Raw genomic sequence first — 20,711 nt, 5'->3', positions numbered from 1 at the left:
TTGGTGGCCCAGAAATAGCTGGAGTAGAGAGCCGATGTCCTTGTATTGCTGGGAGAAGTTGGGTGGGCCCTCTGGAGCAATGGCTCTCTAACCCTCCTCGAAAATATCCAGTTTTGAACAATAACACTTCATTCACAGGAATAGTCATTTTTAGACCTATTAATGTCACTGAGCTGTAGCAGGAACACAGTTTCTCTACAGTGTGTCAAGAGTCCACTCAGCAGATCTCCCAGAGCTTGTGTTAGTTTTCAGCAGCTCTCAAAGACCTACTGGAATGAACAGACTCTGCCTGTGGAGAGCAGAAGAAACACAGTGACCCCAGCACCACAGGGGACCAGGGTACTCCATATTCTTTTCTAATCACTGTAGTGGTTTAGATTTTCTTTCAGTTTGGATTTCATTCTTTAAACTAAGACCTTCCTTCCGTCAAGGTCCCCAGAGTCTCTGGCACATGTGGGGAGATATTTCGAGGAGCTCAGTCACAGCTGCCCCTTTGTGAGGGCAGGCCCAGTGGATTGCTGCCCTTTTGGGTGCCCTCCAATGACACAGCAAACCAGAGGAAAGCCACGCTGCTGTCAGACCAGGCTGTGACAGGAGCAGGCAGGGACCAGGGCTCTGCCTGCCCCCAGGGATGTGCCCTAACTGCCCTCACAGAGCTTCTCTCTGTGAGGCTGCACTTGGTGACTGGCCCAGGTAACAGCTCTGCAACCCATGTCAGACTGTCCTACAGGAAAGCCTAAGTATTAACAATTACAGAAATTGGCTAATTAAAAAGAACACCTAAACTGAACATACTGTTAGGCTGCAAAAAAATCTCTTAACTGAACACAGCAAAGCTGCTTTATAAAATGAGTTTCTAAAATAACCAAGATACAAGCACATTTCTGTACCTGGAACAAAAGTGCAGTGGGTTTCACAGATAACATTTTCAGCATCACCAACAGAAAAGGAGGAGCTGCAGGAACACAGGAGGGTCCAGAAAGGAGTGATGCAGCTGGACCAGGGAAAAGGTGCAAGAAGTAAGTTTGGGGATGCAAGGAGGGACCTCAAACTGTGGCATGGTCTTGCAGGCTTTCCCCTGTGCCATGAAATGATTGAGTGCTCAGCACTGAGCTCAGATGACAGAGCCAGCCAGCACACACAGCTCACAGCCATCTGCCTTATTCTCATACCGTGCACAACAGGATGGTGGTACCCAACCAGGTTTCCCAGTCTGCCCAAGAACTGATGGGGACTCTGCTCCTCCACCCGCGTCATACTGCACGCAGCAGCACACCAGAAAGGGATAGTGGCAGTGGGGCTGGTGCCTAGGAAGGCACAATTACAGTTTAATTACCTGGTGTCAGTGTAACTCTGCTTTTGGTGCACCCTTTGCTGAGGGAAAATAGGACACTAGATCATTTGTAGGTAAATAACAGTATGGAAGCAGTAGCTGTGCCCATGGCAGATTTCAGGAGAAACTTCTTGAATTAATGGCTTTTTCAGAAAAAGGACAGTTGCCCTATAGAGATCACTTTGCCTCATTTCAGGGAGTGAATGCTGACATCCTACCAGCTGAATTATGGGAAAGTTCGTTTTCATGGTCTTTCTTTATAACTACCATCAAATCACAACTGCTTGAAGGATAAAAAATTACTCAGCTTGCCAGTACTTCCTGCCCCTAAAACAGTTTGCTGGAATTAAGCAGGGTTCTAGAGAGTCTCCTATTCATCATTTTGGAAACTGCCCTCCTGTTCAATACCTGCAGCATAAGACAGGATAGCTGACGATGGTTTTTGAGCTGACACTATTAATCTCCATTAATAAACCAGGAAAAGGCCACTGCTTTTAACCAAATCACATTATTCATCTAACAAAGACAAATGCTACATGCTGCATTTTGCACTTGTCCAAAAGGAGCAAGAGAGCCTTGCTGAAACAGAGCCCCTGCCCCAGCAAGGAGGGCTGCAAGGGGGCGACAGGGGCCCACAGGCCTGGAGCTGTGCCACAGGAATCTTATGGAGCTCCCCACCACATTTGTCAGGGAGGTGTAGCACCAGCTGCCTGGCACGAACCACATCCACAGCAGGGCTCCCCCTTCTCCCACTCTGGACACAGATCATGGCAATTATTTGCACAGGGTGAAGTGGGTTAATCTGGGCAGTGATAACCAACAGAAAGAAGTTGCTCTGAACTCAAGAGATGCTACAAGAAAGGCAGTTAAACCTAAGGCATTCTTCCTAAGACAAATTCTCCCAAGAAAGGGTATGCTCCCTTTCTTGCAAGTTTTTGCATGTTTAAGATGTGCCCATTGCCTTCTGCACACATCAGGACATAAAAGCCATCAATTTCCTTCTCCTGCACCGGAGGGCTGAAGTACAAAATGAGGAAGACTGCATTTGACAGAGGATGAAAGCAGTCTGGAAAGAAAATGGCTCAGTGCTAACATGCTGCAGGAAAGGGAACCCCAGGACAGCCTGGACTGTGAGACATGGCTTAGGCTTTGCAGATTCCTCCTGGACTGTCTTCACCATTTCCTCAGCCTGCAGGTTGCTGGGTTTTGAGTCATGATTTACTCTTGCTGCACGCATGGAAGCTTGCCTTCTGACAGCCAGAGCCTGCCTGCCTCAAGCTGCCTTGCCAGACACGAACGGAAGGTAAACAGGCAGATGGGCTCACAGATTAAACTTCAAAACCAGTCAGATTTATCCCTGCAGATGAACTCAAGCCAGAGGCAGTCCTGGGGCAGGACTCAGCTCATGAGATGACAGATGAAGGAGTTGAGTACAGCTTTCACAGCTGGAAAGGGAGAGTTAGCCAGAGCTGTGGCCTCAGTTGGAGGAGCACACCAAGCGTGCAACACAGGCCACCTCTGCAGCATCAGACTGGATTCACTCTTCCAGTGTCCAGGCTTCAAGAGGATCAGTGCTTGTTGATTTGCAAGACAACTCAAGCTGCTGCTCAGCCCAAGGTTTGGTGTACAACCACGCAGGGTGGTGTGTGTAACAAGCAATGCCACTCTGCAAAATGAAGCATTAAGCCAACAGGCATGTTTGAACACAAATGCATTTTCCTGAAGAAAATTATTTCTTTTCATGGATTTAGAATGGCTTCAAGACAGAAAGACTTGCCCTCAACAATGCTTGTATCAGCAAAGGGGCAGTTGGGGCTTCCTTGCATGCAGGCTGTTTTCTCTCACCAGATGAAGCTGTTCCAGACTCCAGCCCCATTAGGATGTATTCTGAGTGCACCTCCTGGCTGCATGGAACAGCTTAGAACCAAGATGTGATCTAAGGAAAAGCAGAAAGGTGAGCACAGACTGTGAAATCCATTGCCATGTTTCATACAAACAAAGACAGGGAAACAAAATAAAAATCAGCAAAAAAAACCCCCAGGTATTCTTAGGGATATAACTGGATGCTCAGAAAAATCTTCCTTGAAAAATAGCAGTAGGGACAGGTAGGACATCTTCCCCTGGGAGACAAAAGCATTGTGGCAAGCTGCAGAGCCCAGGGGCTGAAGAGTTTGTGCTATTCTGCCAGAGCATTGAACCTGCACCTAAGCCTTCCCTTCCAGTTGTTCTCCTGATGGGGAAGCAGAACCATCCACAAGAGCTTCTCTTTTCACCTTCCTCACACTTGCAAGAACAATGTGCTCTTCTGTGGACAAAACCTTGAGTCACTGCTCCCAGGTAGCTCTGAGGGCTCTGCCTGCAGAGACTCTGCCACCTTGCAGTGAAAGGCTGTGACAAAAAGCTGGAATCATTACACCTTCTCCCTTCCTGCTGGAAATACTTTCTGCAGCTCAGGAACTGGTCAGAGGGAAACAGCAGAAAAATGTAGGTATTTGCTGCTGCTGTCCCATCTCTGGACACCTCCTTCCCAGCTGAGACTGGCTAGAGCCACTTCCCCACCAGAGCAGGAAGAGCTGGGGCTAGCACAGCCATCTTTTGAGTTAAATTCTCATCCCTGCCTTATTTCCAGCATTCACTCCATGAATAGCTTGCACCACCACCAGAGCAGCACCCAGCACATCCCTTCTGCTGACAGCTGCTGGAGGCTGGGCTGGAAGCGGTGTGGAGCTGGGAACTCTTGTTCCCAGAGAGCATAGAGATGCCTCAAGCCCTGGTGGGGGTGTTCACCTTCTACCAAATACAAGTGGTGTAAAGTCATAATCGAGCGAGCACTGGTCACCCAACAGGGTCCAAAAAATCCTGCCTTTACAGATAAGCAAGCTCCAAAGTCTTCCACTGGCCTAGACATACAACCTAATACAGAAGACTCACGTAGTTCTGGAGTGGATGCCTATGAAACCTGAAAATTCATGATTTTTTTATGACTTAAAACCAGTCACGTTACATACATTTTATTTAATAAAAGTTAAAAACACGTACAAAAATGCAGTTCCATTTCCTTAAAATATAGGCTCAAAATAAAAAGACTGAACAATAGAGTTCAGGCAGTAAAGTGCAAAGACAGCAGCTATGCCAGTCATGCTTAATCCATAAATAACCCTTACACAGCAGGAAGGAACAGACAGAGCAGACACAGCCACACCACAGCACAGCTATTCATGCACATCCACAAGAGAACAATCCACACATCCCAGAATGGGCTGCCAGGAATTGCAGGCCAGGTACACCCAAACAAGGAGGGAGCAGTTGCTTTTCCACATCATGACACACATACATGACACACTTTTTAAAAGTCTGTATTCTCCAGTCCACCATTTCCCCCCCGTGATGCAACAAACATGACAATTTATATAATTATGACATGAGTTTCCAAACTGTTTTCTCAGGTGACCACCATAAATGGTTAGTCTGTAAAAAAATAAAAGTACTAAACTGGCTACTGAACTGAGACAGGACATGCTTCCCCTGGTTAAAAGCATGCAAAAACAGCATCCAAAAGCCAGACTTCTTGTTCTAAGGTATTTCTGAGAAAAAAACCAAACAAAAGAGTAAGAGCAGCAACATCTCTTTGTTCACCACAGAAACTCGGAAAACTGGGTAGCAACAGGGAAGAGCAACACCACAAGGATCCACTTCACCAGGAAAAGAGGTTCCAGCTGAGCCCTTTGGAGAGTCCAAAGCAAGCTCCACACACACACTCACTGGCACGTACGGTGGGGTCAGTGGGATTACAGCACGTGTCAGTGAACAGGGTGTGGGCCTTTGAAAGGTCAGGCACAAAAACTTCAGTACACTTAGCACAATACTCCCATTTAGTGCAGTTTGAAAACTTACTACTGTTAATTATAACTACAGACCTTAGTGTAAAAAATGAGTTGCTTTAACTGAAACAGGTCTCTGCTGATTCCAGGCGAGTGCCAGCTGAGATCGGCAAGTCAGCACTTACATAGATGAGATCCATGCTGTGCCCACACTGGGAAGCAAGACCAGTATTTCAGAACAAAGCAGTAAAAGACAACAGTGCATTCCTAGGTATCCATATTTGACGCATACAGGAAAAACAATCCTCCTCAGTGCTCAGTTAAGCCTCAGTGCAGGAGTGGCTGAAGGCAGAAGAGTCCAGAAAGAGTAAGCACTCCAGAAATATTTAATTCAGTGGAGGAGCTGCCTCTCAGCAAAACACCTGGTGCTTTGCTCTCCAGTCAGCTCTGCTACAGGACATACACACTCCTTCCACACCAGGGGAATGGAGCAGTCCAATTGTGCTACAGGCATTTTGTTACTCATACCATGCCAGTACAACACAGCACTCCTGCAGCCACTGCTTCCACTTCCCAACTAGCATTACACTTTGTGTAAAAGAAAATCCATTCAACAGGGAGAGCATATTGTTTAATAGAAAAGGGTGATTTTATACAAAGTACTATGGTGAAGTATAAGGCCACATGAAGAGCATCATCAAGTTGACATGGTGGCTATTTCTTAACTCAGGACACAATTAGTACTTCCTCTGGTGCATTGATACAGGTAAAAGAAAGCCTTGAACAATTTCGTATAAGGTGCACAAGCATCCACAATACAAAAAAACCCTTTAATTTTCTATTTCTCCTCTACTCAGAAAAATATAAAGAGAGACCCACTAATTTTTCATGGGCTATCTTGCCATTTTTGCATTTTTCAGTTTACTTTGATATGTTGGTTTATAGGACCAGAAAGAAAGCATAACTTTTAGTGTCAAAATTTCTAAACAGTGTTTGTGCTTCTACCTCCATCAAAGCAGTCTGGCTCCTCCAAACTTTGCTCCAGTGGAGTGTGGACTCAGGAGTGCTTCTACCAAAAGCCACATCAGCTTCTACTTGCAAAGGGTATGAATTCATAAAATGTTGAGGATTTCAACACTTGTATTCTCAGATTAAGTCGTTCTGGTTTGGTTTGTTTTAAAAATGACTGATGCACTTTGATCTCCAATGTCACCTACATAAGAGGGTGTAATGGCACTAGCCTACTGCAGGATCAGGAGCTGCAAGTATGAAAACACCAACCAGTAGGAGTTACCAAACACTAAGTGTTTACAAAACAGTCTGAATGCAATTGTTTAGGTTTACTGAAAAGGAGTTTCCAAAACTCTGGGTCTCATCCAGCACAGCCCTACTAATGCAGGTAATTTGCCTGCATAACAAGACCAAAATGAACAAATAGAAAATATATTTGGTATAGAAAATAGCAGTATAAAAATTAAAAACCACCCTGTTTTACTGTCCATCAAAATATTAACAGCAAGCATTACAAGTAACTTTTTTTAACCTATTGCCAAAATAATTTCCAAAGAGTTCTACTTTCCTGAAGTGCTGGTGATTGCAATTGCCCAAGTACTGAAAAAAAACAAACAGGGAAGGGACGAGGAAATATGACAGATTTCTCGCATAGCACTATCAACAGAGGACCTAAACTGCAGGAAACTAAAGTATGCACAAACACGGGGAAAACAAAAACCATTGCCCGTTCTGTTGTTGCCATTGGAGCTCTTCCTGATCTTCAGAAAGTTTGCAGAGAAGGTGCTTCTTCACTCTAGCCCTGGCAGACAGGCGATGGCACGGGGATGAGCATACTCAGAGCGCTGCTGCTCTTGGGTTTCTCTGCTGTGGCAATTCTGCTGAGTTTGCCAACCTCTGTCTGCCAGCTGGGGGTCTTCTTGGTGGTCATGTGGCGGCGGGTGTGCTTCGTCAGGTGGTCGCTGCGCATGAAGCGGCGCTCGCACACGGGACAGGCGAACTTCTTCTCGCCCGTGTGCGTTCTGCGGTGCCGTGACAGTTCATCCGAGCGGGCAAACTTCTTGTCACAGCCGTCCCAGTTGCAGCTGAAAGGTTTTTCTCCTGCAGGACATAAAGGAAGCCTGTGTTACTTTTGAGAAGCTGTGCTGCAGTTTTATCAAAGAACTAACTTAAAACCTGCCTTGCAAAAACCAACAAGTTCCACAGAACTGCTCATGTATGCAGTCAACACAAGCTTAAGCTCAATTTCTGTTCCAGAGAAAAATAATAGGTATCGTTTCTACTTATTCCCTTGTATCTCTTTAAGTGTTCTTTAATCAAGTCTGATTTTTTAGTTGTCCAAAATCCCAGTTTAAAGATACAGATCCTTCATAAAGATGCCTTATCCACTGACTAAACTAGAAGCAAGCCCCTGCCCCCATCCCTGTGTCTCCACATCTCTGTGGCTGCAGCATGTAATCCACAAATACTGCAGGCAAACAGGAAGCCTGGAATGGAGCCTCAGGGTCCTGCTGCTCCAGTCATCCAGTCCTGCACGCACACACACCCCAGCAAGCACTCCTGAGGCACAGCCTGTCCTGCCAGCTCAGGACCACAGACCAGGAATGGCAGCACTCAGCAAGGCTGTCCACATCAGCTGCTGCTCATCCTGAGCCACTGCTGAACATCCCACCTGTCCTGAACAACCACAACTGCAACTACTGCCTGCAACTCCCACAGAGCTCCAGATAAGCATCTACCACATGGCCCAAATTTATGGGGACACTTTGGAGCGGAAGACAAGGGGCCTGCAGAAAGGAAGCCCCATAGGAGTGTTCGTATTTCAGGTGCTGAGAGAAAAGTCTGTGTCTGCTGGATGTGCTCTCACCTAGCTAGTCAGCATGCAGGGGAAAGGTGGAATAAGAAAGCTGAACTACTCTTCCTCCTGATCCTGTAATGTGAACTGGCTAGCGAGGGGTCAGTGTGTTTCACCTCCCATTGATGTCTTAATGATGATACAGGGACACACACAGGCTCCCTATGGATCAGCACCCATATGTGCACAAAGCGAGGCACTTGCTAATAGTGTGTTTATCCTGGAGCACCAGGTTTAATTCAGCAGCCTCTCAAGCCAGAAGCAGAAGCATCATTCTACTTCTGAATTATGGTTTACAAGAATTATCAGCTTCATGTAGAGGTTAAGCTCTTTCCCCAAAGGAACTGTAAAGACAAGCTGGCAAACTAATGCAAATCCCATCATGCAAGCTGACATCCAATAAACCAGTGACTGATCACAGCAGGTAGGGGAAAAAAGTCAAGGAAAACCAAAAATAGAACAATCCTGTACCAATTTCCCGCTATGCCTATCCTTCAACACCAAAAATAATCCCTGAGAAGTCAGTTTTAATTTAACAAGATCATGGAACCAGGAAAAATGTAAGTAAAACACATGTATACTGTTTCCACACTGACCAAATTTTATGGAGCAAATCAATTCATATTAATAGCAATTAATTTCCATTTACCTCTAAAATTCCCTTCTGTAACTGATTAAATGGTTACATTCCTGTGGCAGCTATACTTCCTAACACAGCAGCCCAAAATCTCAGTGCATTCCCATTTAGCCATTTAGCCTAAACAAAACTCTGGGGAACAACAACAAAAAAAAATAACATAAAAAAACCAAAAGAACAAAAAAAAAAACAACCAAACAAACAAACCCTCACAAAACCAAAAAACAACAACAAAAAAGGGCAGCTTCTGAGTTTCCCTTTTCTTTTACTCATGTAACAATTAAGACCAGCTACCTGTACTATGCTTTGCTTACACCAGACCTTTCCATGCCCCAAAACAAGGGACTCGCAGAATTCATTTCAGTCTAGTCCAGATGGCAGGATTCCACTTACATCTAAACACGCACACAGACAGCAAAGCTTCACTCCAGCTAAAGCCTGTGAAATTCAGCTAACACTACAAGGTCAGCTGAGGTCTGAGAACAAAGTATGTCTTGTTTTGCTTGTCCACAGAGAATGAACATTCCTTCCATCCCTGATACGAGCAGAAGCTTCCCTGCCACCTGCTTCTTCCCTTTCCCACCCCCCTCCCACAAAAAACGTGCATTTCAGCACCCCAACACAAGCAGTGCCAGAGCCCTCTTGTACGCACCAGTGTGGGTGCGAAGGTGCGCTTTGAGGTGGGAACTTTTGAAATAGGTTTTCTTGCACCCAGGGAAGTCACAAACGTAATTCCTCCGCCTGGAGAAGTCCAGCTGGGGGGCGCAGGTCTGGCCAGAAGCGATGAACATGGGAGCAGGAGCGAGGGGCAGTAACTTGGTGCTGCCAACAGTCACCACGGTCTGCGGGCACTGCGGTGTCTGCGTGACGGCGGGCTGCGGAAGAACCAACATGACAGTCCCCTGAGGCACAGAAGGTCCCATGAGCACAGGCTGGGAGAGCGGGGCTGTCTGCGGTAAAATAGGCTTCATGGGAGTTGAGAGTGCTGGAGTTGAAGGCTTGACATAAGCATTGATCATGCTGCTTTGTCCATTTAAAGGGATCATTTGACAGAGAACCTGGGGGCTTGAGACAGGGGCAGGTGTCACTGGGGTAGCTCTTTTTTGCAAGTCACTCTCACAATTCTTTGGTAAGTGGGCTTGCGGCGAAACAGGCCGGACTGGTAGTTGCCCTTCATTGGTCACAATATCACTGGAGTCATGTGCATAAGGCTGATGTACTGGAGAGGTTTTGTTGATTAAATCTGCAGCACACATGTCCTGTGGCAGTCTGGAATGTTTTCGGTCATCCACTCCACACCAATCTCTGGAAGTGCTGTAGCCTGAAGTTACCTTTGTTTTCTCTTGCGCAGCAGGAATGTGATGGTAAGCAGAACTATCACCTGTGTGACGTATGACACTTGTTGCCATGGCCCTGCAAGGCTGAGGTGCGCAGGATTCAGAGATCACTGGCTTCTGACTGCACTGTTGCCCCACACTGAGAACAGATGGCTTGGTTATGGGAGAGGCACCGGTCGCTGATGTGACTGAGCAGGCAGCTGTGTTTGCCATGACAGTCCTTGGTTTGGAGTAGGTGACTTGTGAGGAGAGGAGCGTAGCTGCCGACATCTCCACAAAGTCAGGGCTGTGCGGAGGAGTCATGCACTGCAAAAAAACCCCACACCAGCGTGGATCAGTGTAATTCCATAGCACAGTTTTCCCCTATCTTTACTCTGAAAAGTAAAATTACAACCCCTCCCCCAGCATCTCAGAATATGCCTCTTAGGACAAACTGATTAAAGTATACTGCAGTGGTTTAATCCCAGATGGCAACCAAGTCCCATGAAGCCACTCACTCACTCATCCTCCACCCCCAGATGGATGGGAAGGAGAATCAGAAAAAGGTAAAACCTATGGGTTGAGATAAGAACAAGTTAATAATTCAAATACAGGAAAATGCAATAATAAAAATACTAATTGCAATAAAAAGGGAGATAACAAAAAGAGAGAGAGAGAAATAAAGCCCAAGAGAAACAAATGATACACAGTACAACTGCTCACCATGCACCTGGCCTGGCCTCAAGTGGTGATCGGCCCCTTCTGGCCAACTCCCTCCAGTTTATACACTGAATATGATGCTCTATGGTACACAATATCCCTTTGGCCAGTTTGGTCAGCAGTGTCCTACCCATGCTCTCTCACAGCTTCTCCTCCTCACTGGCAGAGCTGGAGACACTGAGAAGTCCTTGACTTAATTGTTACTGAGCAGTGCTTACCCTAAAACATCAGTGTGTTATCAACATGTGGCACTATTCTCATCTTAAATCCCAAACACAGCACTGTACCAGCTACTAGGATGAAAATTAACTCTATCCCAGCTGAAAACAGGACAATATCCACCCCATATTCTATGTCATTTATACCATGTCCACGCTTTTCAATACATCCCAATTAACCACCATCACTTTTTCTGTCTTTTGATACAGGTAGCATTCCCTTAGTCTGTGGGCCATCGCTCTAAAACATCTGTTGAGTTCATTTACGCATCACTTTGGGCTCCATCTCATAGCAGTCCTTTAGGGCAGGAAAGATGGTGTGTTAGGCAGGACTGCTGCCTGCTGAAGTCAGCTCTCTTTCCATCACTGTGTTTGTCCAGTCTCATCAAAGCCTGGTCTTCCTTAATCTGGGTGATTCCTACCATAATACCCTTGATGTTGTACGTGGCCACCTCAGCAGTGGTGACACGAGTGTTATATGGCAACTAACATCATACAATCCACATCCCTGGCTATTCTCACACAGAACCACATCCCTTGGAAGCAAACTCTGGACTTCCCTATCCTCCCACATTACCCACCAAGTGCACCCAGGCCCTTGGGCAAAAGCAATCCATGGATGGGTTTGTCACTGCCTGACACAGGAATAACCCAGATTGTTTCCCCCAGAATCTTTTTTCTGTGCACTACAGGAACTTTATCCCCCTTCCACAGTATGTAAAAGTTTTGCTTGGGCACAGCTGGCCCAGCTGGCAGATCCTCTAGTGCTGACTGCCCAGGTGGCCTTTGCTAAACGTGTATCCCATTGTTTGAAGGTCCCACCACCCACTGCTCTCAGTAACAGTCTATTCCATCATTCATTTTTCCTGGAGACTGGTGCATGATAGGGATGTGATAAACCCACTCAATGCCATGCTCTTCAATCCAGGTGTCTATGAGGTTGTTTTGGAAATGAGTCCCCTTGTCTGGCTCAATTCTTTCTGGGGTGCTTGCTTTCCAAGGCCCAGGACAGTGCTCCAGGTGGTGGCATGGGGTGTGGGATAGGTTTCCACTTATCCAGTGGTTGCTACCACCATCATAAGCACATGGTGCTTGCCTTAGTGGGTTTGTGGGAGCGTGATAGAGTCCATCTGCCAGGTCTCCCCATATATTATTTCAGCGATTGTCCTCCCCACCAGAGACTTTAAACTGCTCAGCTTGAGTAACTGAAATGTATGTTTCACAGTTATGGTTAGCCCTACAATAGTGTCCATGGTCAAGTGCACCCCTCGATCATCATCCCATCTACATGTTGCATTTCTTCCTTGATGGCCTCCGATGCCATGGGCTCACCACAAAATAAATAATTCACTCTTGTGTTGCAAATCCAGATCCACCTGAGCCATTTCAATCTTAGCAGCCTGATCCACCTGTTGGTTGTTCTGATGTTCCTCAGTGGCCCAGCTCTTGGGTACATGAGCATCTACGTGACGTACCTTCATAGCCAGGGTCTCCACCCAGGCAGCAGTATCTTGCCACAAGGCCGCAGCCCAGATGGGTTTACCTCTGCTCTGCTTCCATCACTGCAACCACCATCACAGGGCATTTGCCACCACCCGTGAATCAGTACAGAGATAAAGCACTGGCTGTTTTTCTTGTTCAGCAGTGTCTAAAGCCAGTTTTCACCTCTGCAAACTGACTCGATTCACCTTCTCCTTGAGCAGTTTCTGTAATTTTTTGTAGGATGCTCCATACAGACACTTTGCATCTTCAGTGCTTTCCTACAATACAGCAGGAGTCATCAAACAAGGCATATTGTTTCTGATTTTTTTGATATCTTATTACACAATAGTCTCTTCAGCTCATGTCACCTCCTCCTCAGGTGGCATCCTGGAATCTCTGCTCTCTGGCCAGTCTCAGGAGTCTTGGAAGTAACCACGATGACTGGGGTTTCCAATTTGAGCTCCCAGTGTGGCCAGCAAGACCCACTGACTCCACACAGCATCAGCTACATGATGTGCAAGAGACCCATCCTTTGCACACCCAGCCCAGCACCGGCAGTCAGGAAGCGAGGGGGAGCTGTGCTTCAGTACCAATCACTCCCAAAGCAGCTGGAACCTCTTCGCAAGCTGCCAGTATCTCTTTTACAGTTGGAGTACAGCAGGCTTCAGATCCTCTGTACCCCTGACTCCAAAATCCTAGAGGTTGACCCAATTCTTGCATGGTGCCTTCTGCCAGAGGTTCCAGGTAGGACCATTCTCCTTGGCTGCAATGTAGAGCACATTTTTTGTATCTTGTCCTGCCTGGACTGGCCAAAGGGCTGGGACAGAGTTAATTTTCTGCATGAATTATCTCCTGTTTAATTTTTTCAAAGGCTTGTTGTTCAGGGCCCCATTTGAAATCATTCTTCTTCTGGGTCACTTGACAGAGAGGGCTAACAATCAGACTGTAATTTGGAATGTGCATTCTCCAAAAACCCACAATGCCTATGAAAGGTTGTGTTTTTCTTACTAGTTGGTAGGAAACGTAGCTGTTATTTTGCTAATCAAATCCATTGGGATCTGATGACATCCACCTTGCTATTTTATTCTTAAAAACTGGATCTCCTGTGCAGGTTCCTGGACCTTACTTTGTTTTATGGCAGCTCTCAGAGGGATTTGGACTACTGTTTTTCCTTTCTCAAAAACTTCTGGCGCTATATTGCCCACAATGGTATCACCAATATATTGCAGGTGTTTCGGAACTGGATCAGTCCATGGCAAATGGTTCAAATTTCAGTCATGGGTTGTGCACACTGACTTCATCTGGATCTGTGGGTGACTGTGCCTTGCTCATGTCATAAGAAATCCCTTCTGGTACAGCTAATTCCCTCAGGTACCAGTTATCTCTCCCCACAGTGGCCCACCTGCCCGGGTGACATAATCTCTTTCCTGAAGGGATACCTACCTTTCCTTCGCACTTGACAGAATTGCCTCCAAAGGCTGAAGACTTGTGTCATTTTTCCAATCACCTTGTCAATGCTCTCTTCCCTAGGAAGTTATCCCAACTGCTTGGCTTCCCTATCTCCTAATTCCCGACTACTAGCCCCATTGGAGCAGCCAGGTGATAATGCGCACAACTGGATGGCAGCTGAAACCTTTTCACGTATCCCACAGCTCCCTCAGGGACAGGGATCCAGAACCTTTTGTTCTGCCTCTTCCTCCAGTTTTTGTGATGGCCCTGCTTCATCCCCCTTTACTAAATGAGCTGACTTTCATGTCCATTTCTTCCTGTGTACAAGGACAACTGATACGGGCACAAGCTCATCCTCTGGCTCAGCTGCATCATCCCTTGCTGGGGTCTGAGTAGTCACAGTGCATGATGCCACAGTCTGAGCAGCCACAAACAGTTGCTTAACCCTAAACAGGACCTGAACCACATTCACAGTTCCTTGTCATTCACAGACCATGCTGGTTTCAACATCCTAAGGATATTCAAAATTTTCAAAATTCCCATGCCTGGAGGAGAAGGGGAAGACTGTGTGTGTCTTCTATGCAGGTTGGCTTTCTGAGGCAAAAAGGTAAAAGATGCCATTATTAGCAGTTTCTAATAGATGGTTCCCCACGTACAGAGGTGATGGGAGAGGTGCTGAGAGTATGAAAACCAGATTAGTTTCAAGGCCAGCAGTTCTGTGCTATCATAATCCAGTGTTACAAAGTGCAATAAAATGATAACCTTAGCCCAGCCCCCAGAGATGACACCACAACACAAGAGGAAACATACACAGCAAGTAAACTGTTACATAACACAACTGATACCAAATAATTCAACACTGTGATCAACAACTATTAAACTAATAAAATGAATCCCGGTAACAAATTTGTTTCAAAACATTCTGGTCAGATCTGTCATGGAGGAGAATCAGAAAGAAAAAACTCATGTGTTGACATAAGAACAAGTTAATAACAGAAATAAAGTAAAATATATTAACAACAATTGTAATTACTATTACAGGGAGATAACAAAGAGAGAAGAATAAAACCCAGGAGAAACAAGTGGTGCACAGTTCAGTTGCTCACCACCCACTGACCAATGTCCAGGTCCTTCCCAACAGCACTGGTCATCCCAGTTTTTATGCTGGGCATGACACTCTATGGTATGGAATATCCCTCTGGGCAGTTCAGATCACCTGCCCTGGCCGTGCTACCTCCCAGCTTCTTGTGCACTTCCTCACTGGCAGAGCATGGGAATCTGAAAAGTCCTTGACCTGGGGTAAGCACTGCTCAGCAACAACTAGAACATCACTGTGTTACCAGCATGATCCTCATCCTAAATCACAAACACAGCATTGTGCCAGCTACTAGGAAGAGAATTAACTCTATCCCAGCCAAAACCAGGACACTAATTGCCTCATCTCATGGCCATTCTGATGATGCTCAAAAGCATATTAATAAAGGAAGGCAATGAGGCAGTTGTAAACCTTCATAAAACGCTGCAATCACTGCACTACAAAAAAGTCTTTCATTCCTTCCCCCTCAGAATGGGCATAGCTGTAAGAGGCTATGAGCAGAATAAACAGACCAGCAATAGATAGCAATACTGTACCTTTCCATTTCAAGCTCCCAGCAAGCCCTAGATCTTTTCCCTCATCATCTCATGGCTACTTCTAAGATAAAGACAAATGAAACTGCTCTCTCCCTCCTTATTCATCCATTTCTCTCTATGCTGTCTTCCTGCATCACCTCTCCTTCCTCCTTTACCACTGAAAGGTATCTCCTGTGCTGCTCAAGAGACAGTGTCAACACTGAGCAGCAGGAGATACTATGGCAGCTCCTTGTCAGGCTGCTCTTATCTCAGCCTCTTTCCTCTCTTATCCCCCTTTTTCCTGGCAGCTGCATACTAGAAGCCTACTGGTTGAAATAGGCCTTAACCATCTAAAACCTTAATGACACCAAGCCATTTTTTAATACCTACTTTTGTTGCAATATAAATTGAAACAAAAGAAAAAAAAAAGTGGATTCAACCAACATTAGTCAGCTGGAATAGACCAATGTCTGGAGAAATAACTGACTACATGTACAAACACATAGTACAGAAACTAATTAAATTGCCTATTTCATAATGGTAACGTGTACTTTCTCTTATAATGACCAGTGAAGCATAATGTCGTCAAGGGCCTTTTTTTATACAGTGTTTGCAGATATGTTGATGCCAAATCACCAAGGCTCACTCTGCCATTCTTACTCAAAGTGCTCCAAGAAACCTACAACAGCCATCTTGACATCCCTGTCAAATCAAATAACCTGTCAGCAAAGGCTTTCACACCTAAATTTAACAAAACCCCCTACATTTGCTAAACCAGAGACAGAAAAAACCCCTAAACTCAACATGTTCACCTCACTACTCTGTGCACACACAGAGCACAGGCTGTGACAAAGGGACACCTGAGCAAGTCTATCTTTTCCAGCCAAGTCAAAGCATTGCATGGATGTGACATTCAGGTGTTGGGCATATTTATTTTGTGTTCATATTTTTCTTACCAGTGTCGATAGATAGTCCTTTGGTAATTCAGTCGTAGCCTCGGCGTGCATTGTGAAATCCCCAGAATCTGAGAAGGGCGTGAGGGGCCTTATCTTTAATATGTCACCTTTCTGTGATCTTTGACCCCAGGAGCTCATACAAACAAGGGCTTCAACGGCTTCAATGTCGTTCTGCTCCAAGGTGCTGCAGGTGGACCTTTCACTGTCATGACGCTGCCGTTCACGGATAGACTCATAGATGTCCACAATGTCAACCTGAGTGTAATCACATTACTGGCTGTTAGGACAAGTCAGAATACAAAGCTGACACCACCCACACGCTGTCTGCTCACAATGAAGGTCATCTGAAACAGATCCCATGCCCATGGCAAGCCTTTTACCAACTGGCTCAACTCTCACTCTCCCCCCTGCAGCTTGTCTCCACAATCCCTTCTCTTAAAAAAAAAAATTTAAAAAAGGAAGATGTGTGATTTTCCAGGAAAAGAACAGGTATCTGTATGTGGCTCACATTTCCAAGCTTACTTTCCTGGATTACACTGCTCTGAATAAACACATCCCATGCTTGCATACAAGCAAAAAAGAGGAAAATCTTGACTTCCAACCCTGTTTAAACAAGGCTGTTTCCTGAATCCAAAAGACAACTGCTATTTGGCACTAATCTCATTCTAGAAACATTTATAAAATAAATTTCAGTTGTCAGTAAGATGCTTTAAGGTATGATCATTGACTTGGAGTACTGCACATCACAAAAGAACTTTAATCTTATTTTTAATAGGGAAGCCAGGATGGGGAAAGGATGGAAGGAAAATAGTCTCCCAAGTGCAGTGGCAACTGTTTGTATTGTACTTTAGAAAGGTCTGATACTACATAGGTGCTAGGTATCTTAAATGCACTCTGAGTAACATGAAGACAAACGTAATCACACTGCTTTGTTTCCAATTGCAAGCATCACAGAATATTTGTGCGTGCACGTGTATGCATGCAAAAACACTTGACTTCTCTACAAAAGGATATCCAAACTTCATAAAGCTCTCACAGTGCTTGGCAGTGGCTCCAAAACCTATGCTGCACTCGTGGTTTATTACTCACATGCCAGCTCAGTCTCAAACTAGGCATCCAAACTCTTCCAGTCTTTAGACACACCAACTAACTTGAAGGCTGGGTTTCACAAGCATAGACCAAGCCTCTTGAGCCTACTGCTGTTACACAGAGTGTTTATATACTGCAGGAAAAAGGTTTTAACTCAAAAGGCAACACCACACCATTAGCATGGCCTCAAGCCCTAGAAGGAATTCTTCTCAATGGGTGACAGCACTTAAGTCAATGAGTTTTGTTACTGAGTTAAGTAATGTAGGATGATCCTTATTCAATCCTATTCAGTGTCACAAAGATGTAAAGCTGTGTGACACTGTTTACACTCTAGGGATGTGGAAGCAAACATGCTAAATATAATGGATCAAAAATGTTGGTACCATACTCATAGAGGACTTTCACCTAAAACACGACGTATCAGGCATGGAGATAGCAAGGTTCAGGGGCTTGGAAGAGGTAAAAGTGATTAACAGCTTGGAGGGAGACTTCTAAGACTTCCCATTGAAAAACGGATAATTTTCCATTGAAAAATTAGAGGAAAACACGATGTGTGCCTGCAAGCCTGGACCCCAACCGCCTGTCACACCGGGGCCACGGCAGGCGAGGCTCTGCACTGAGCAAACAGAGTCTGCCAGTGTTCCTCTAAGTGCGCCTGCAAGCAGCGGGTTTATTTTTTCCAACCTTATGTTTCAGACTAGTAGCTTTCCGTAAAGAAATGTGAAAAAAAAAAAATGTGCCTCGCTTCCTCAAAAAAAACCCGAAATCCAAAAAAAAACCTCACAAAATAAGCTCTTTCTGCAGACGAGCGCTGCAGCCCGGGCTCCCCAGCTGCTGCCAGGGAAATGGCCAGCCGCGCCGGGCGCCTGTCCTCACATCACCCCGCCGGGAACTACGTGCCCGGGCTGCAGGCAGGATGGGGACGGGCAGGAGGCGCGGGCAGGATGGGGACGGGCAGGATGGGGACGGGCAGGGCGGGTCGCTGGCGGGAAGGATGGGGCACGGGCAGGGAGCATGGCGCGCGGGCAGGGAGATGCGGGCAGGGCGGGTCGCTCCCGGGCAGGATGGGAGCAGCGGACAAGGACGCGCGGATAGTGAGGGTGCAAGGGGAACGGGCGGGCAGCGCCGGGCGGGCAGCGCCGGTCACCCCGCAGGGCAGCGCCTCCGCCCTCCCGCAGGGGCCGCGTTCGCCCCCGCCCGCTCCCCTCCCCACAGCCGCCGTCCCCGGCCGGGCGGTGCCGCCGAGGGGAGGATGGCGCGAAGGGAAAAAGGAGGAGGAGACGGAGGGCACCTCCCACCCTGCCGCCGCCCCCACACGGTCGCTCCGGGAGGGCGACCCCCATTCCCGGCAGGTGACCGGAGCAACACCCGCTGCTGAGGGCTCTGCCCTGGCAAAGCCACCCCGTCCCCGCTGACAGACCAAGCCGCTCCCCGCAGGGCGAGTAGCGGACCCTGCTGAGGTGGCGACGGTCCCCACACTCTGCCCGCCACCGAGCACGTGCCCGGGCTGTACTGAGTACAGTACTACCCCCGCCACCCGCTCTTCCCTTCCCTCCCTCCGTCCGCCCGGCCGGTGCTCACCGCGGGCGCATCTCCCATGTCCGAGCAGGGCGAGCCGTGCATGGCGCGGCTCGGGCGGGCGGCGACGGCAGCGGTGCGCCCGGGGAGCGGCGGCAGCGGCAGCGCGCACACAGCGGCGGCAGCGGCACCCGGCGGCGGCGCCGCCTCCTCCTGCCCCGCCCGCGGGGCGCGGCGCGGCCGCGCGCTGGGGGAGCGCTCGGCGCGCAGCCTGCGCCAAGCAGCGCGGGGGGGGGGGACGGCCCCGGCCAATCAGCGCCCGCCGCGGCCCGCGCTCGGCCAATGAGCGCGGGCGGGCGGCGTGATCGCGGCGTGCCGGCGGGAAGGGCGGCGCGTGGGCACGGCCGGCGGGAAGGCGGGGAGGGGGCGGGGCGGCAGGGGCGGGGGAGCGCGCGCTGGAAACTGGGGGAAAGGTCGGGGGCGGGGCGGCGGCCGGGAATGCCCGCGCGCGGGGGGGCGGGGCCGCCGCCTTTCCCCTCCCCCCGCGGCGCGTGCGGCGCGGCACGAGCGCTCCCGCCAAGCGCTCCCGGTCCGGGGAGCATCCCTGTGCCCGCGGGCTCCCGACACCCGCCAAGCGCTCCCGCTCCGGGGAGCATCCCTGTGCCCGCGGGCTCCCGACACCCGCCAAGCGCTCCCGGTCCGGGGAGCATCCCTGTGCCCGCGGGCTCCCGACACCCGCCAAGCGCTCCCGCTCCGGGGAGCATCCCTGTGCCCGCGGGCTCCCGACACCCGCCAAGCGCTCCCGCTCCGGGGAGCATCCCTGTGCCCGCGGGCTCCCGACACCCGCCAAGCGCTCCCGCTCCGGGGAGCATCCCTGTGCCCGCGGGCTCCCGACACCCGCCAAGCGCTCCCGCTCCGGGGAGCATCCCTGTGCCCGCGGGCTCCCGACACCCGCCAAGCGCTCCCGGTCCGGGGAGCATCCCTGTGCCCGCGGGCTCCCGACACCCGCCGCCAAGCGCTCCCGTTCCGGGGGAGCGCCTGTGTTCCTGCAGATTCCCGGCATCCGACACCAGTTTTCCCGTAGAGGTCCTGCGTGCCACATGCGGTAGGGAGGGGGTCGGGTGCCTTCCCGTCCACGGCACTGCTTTGCCGGATGGAGGATTTGGGATTAAAAATAACCCTAAACCCCTTCCCAAAACCCATGAAATGTCAGTGTTATTGATCATTGGATCCATTGGTATTGGAAGGCCTCCCCTGGGCCAGCCCAGCATGTGCCTCTTAAAAGCATTCAAGCCACAACATATATTCTGTTAAAAAATGTGTGTTCTTCGGTTTTTCCTGTCCCCAGCCCTTGTTTTCATTTTCCAATAGCAGCTGAAGCACATTGGCCCTGTGATTCCCAGCAGGATTTGTGGCTGCACTGGGCAGCACCAAGTGCTGGCAGTGGCAGCACTGACCCCAGCTAGGGCAGTTCTGCATCCCAAAGCCTGGGACGGGACAGGAAAGACCTTGCTCCCCAGGGAGGGTCAGAGCTGTGTCCCCTGGGACAGGACAGACGTGGGTCCTGCAGGCCTCTGACGGCTGCTGGCCTTGCCAGCACTATCCCAACCCGCCCCTGCACCCTCCCTTGTGCCTCCCTGACACAGAACATGGACAGCAAAAAGCATTTTATCCTGCTGAATTATCTCTATTTGT

The 20,711-nt window shown here is 48.5% G+C and overlaps 1 protein-coding gene across 1 annotated transcript; it reads right to left on the bottom strand.

The window, feature by feature from the left end:
* Window positions 1-5,763: 5,763 nt before the first annotated feature.
* KLF11 (KLF transcription factor 11) lies at window positions 5,764-19,202 on the bottom strand. The gene is made up of 4 exons (XM_069011583.1): window positions 19,080-19,202; window positions 16,410-16,664; window positions 9,310-10,300; window positions 5,764-7,266 (listed from the first exon to the last, which is right to left on the bottom strand). The coding sequence occupies exons 1-4, from the start codon at window positions 19,119-19,121 to the stop codon at window positions 6,962-6,964; spliced, it is 1,593 nt and encodes a 530-aa protein (XP_068867684.1). The 5' UTR covers window positions 19,122-19,202; the 3' UTR covers window positions 5,764-6,961.
* Between the last annotated feature and the right edge of the window lie 1,509 nt (window positions 19,203-20,711).

The sequence above is a fragment of the Aphelocoma coerulescens genome, chromosome 3 (genome assembly GCF_041296385.1).
Source record: "Aphelocoma coerulescens isolate FSJ_1873_10779 chromosome 3, UR_Acoe_1.0, whole genome shotgun sequence".
Classification (NCBI taxonomy): domain Eukaryota; kingdom Metazoa; phylum Chordata; class Aves; order Passeriformes; family Corvidae; genus Aphelocoma; species Aphelocoma coerulescens.
Note: the sequence above shows the minus strand (reverse complement) of the source record. Positions and strands in the feature narration are given on the sequence as shown.

Excerpts from the sequence above, each read along its gene's own strand:
- KLF11 (XM_069011583.1), bottom strand. The coding sequence starts at position 19,121 with ATGCACGGCTCGCCCTGCTCGGACATGGGAGATGCGCCCGCG. Across the intron at positions 16,665-19,079 it reads ACATGGGAGATGCGCCCGCG|GTTGACATTGTGGACATCTA; the intron begins GTGAGCACCGGC and ends GATTACACTCAG. Across the intron at positions 10,301-16,409 it reads AGGACTATCTATCGACACTG|TGCATGACTCCTCCGCACAG; the intron begins GTAAGAAAAATA and ends GTTTTTTTGCAG.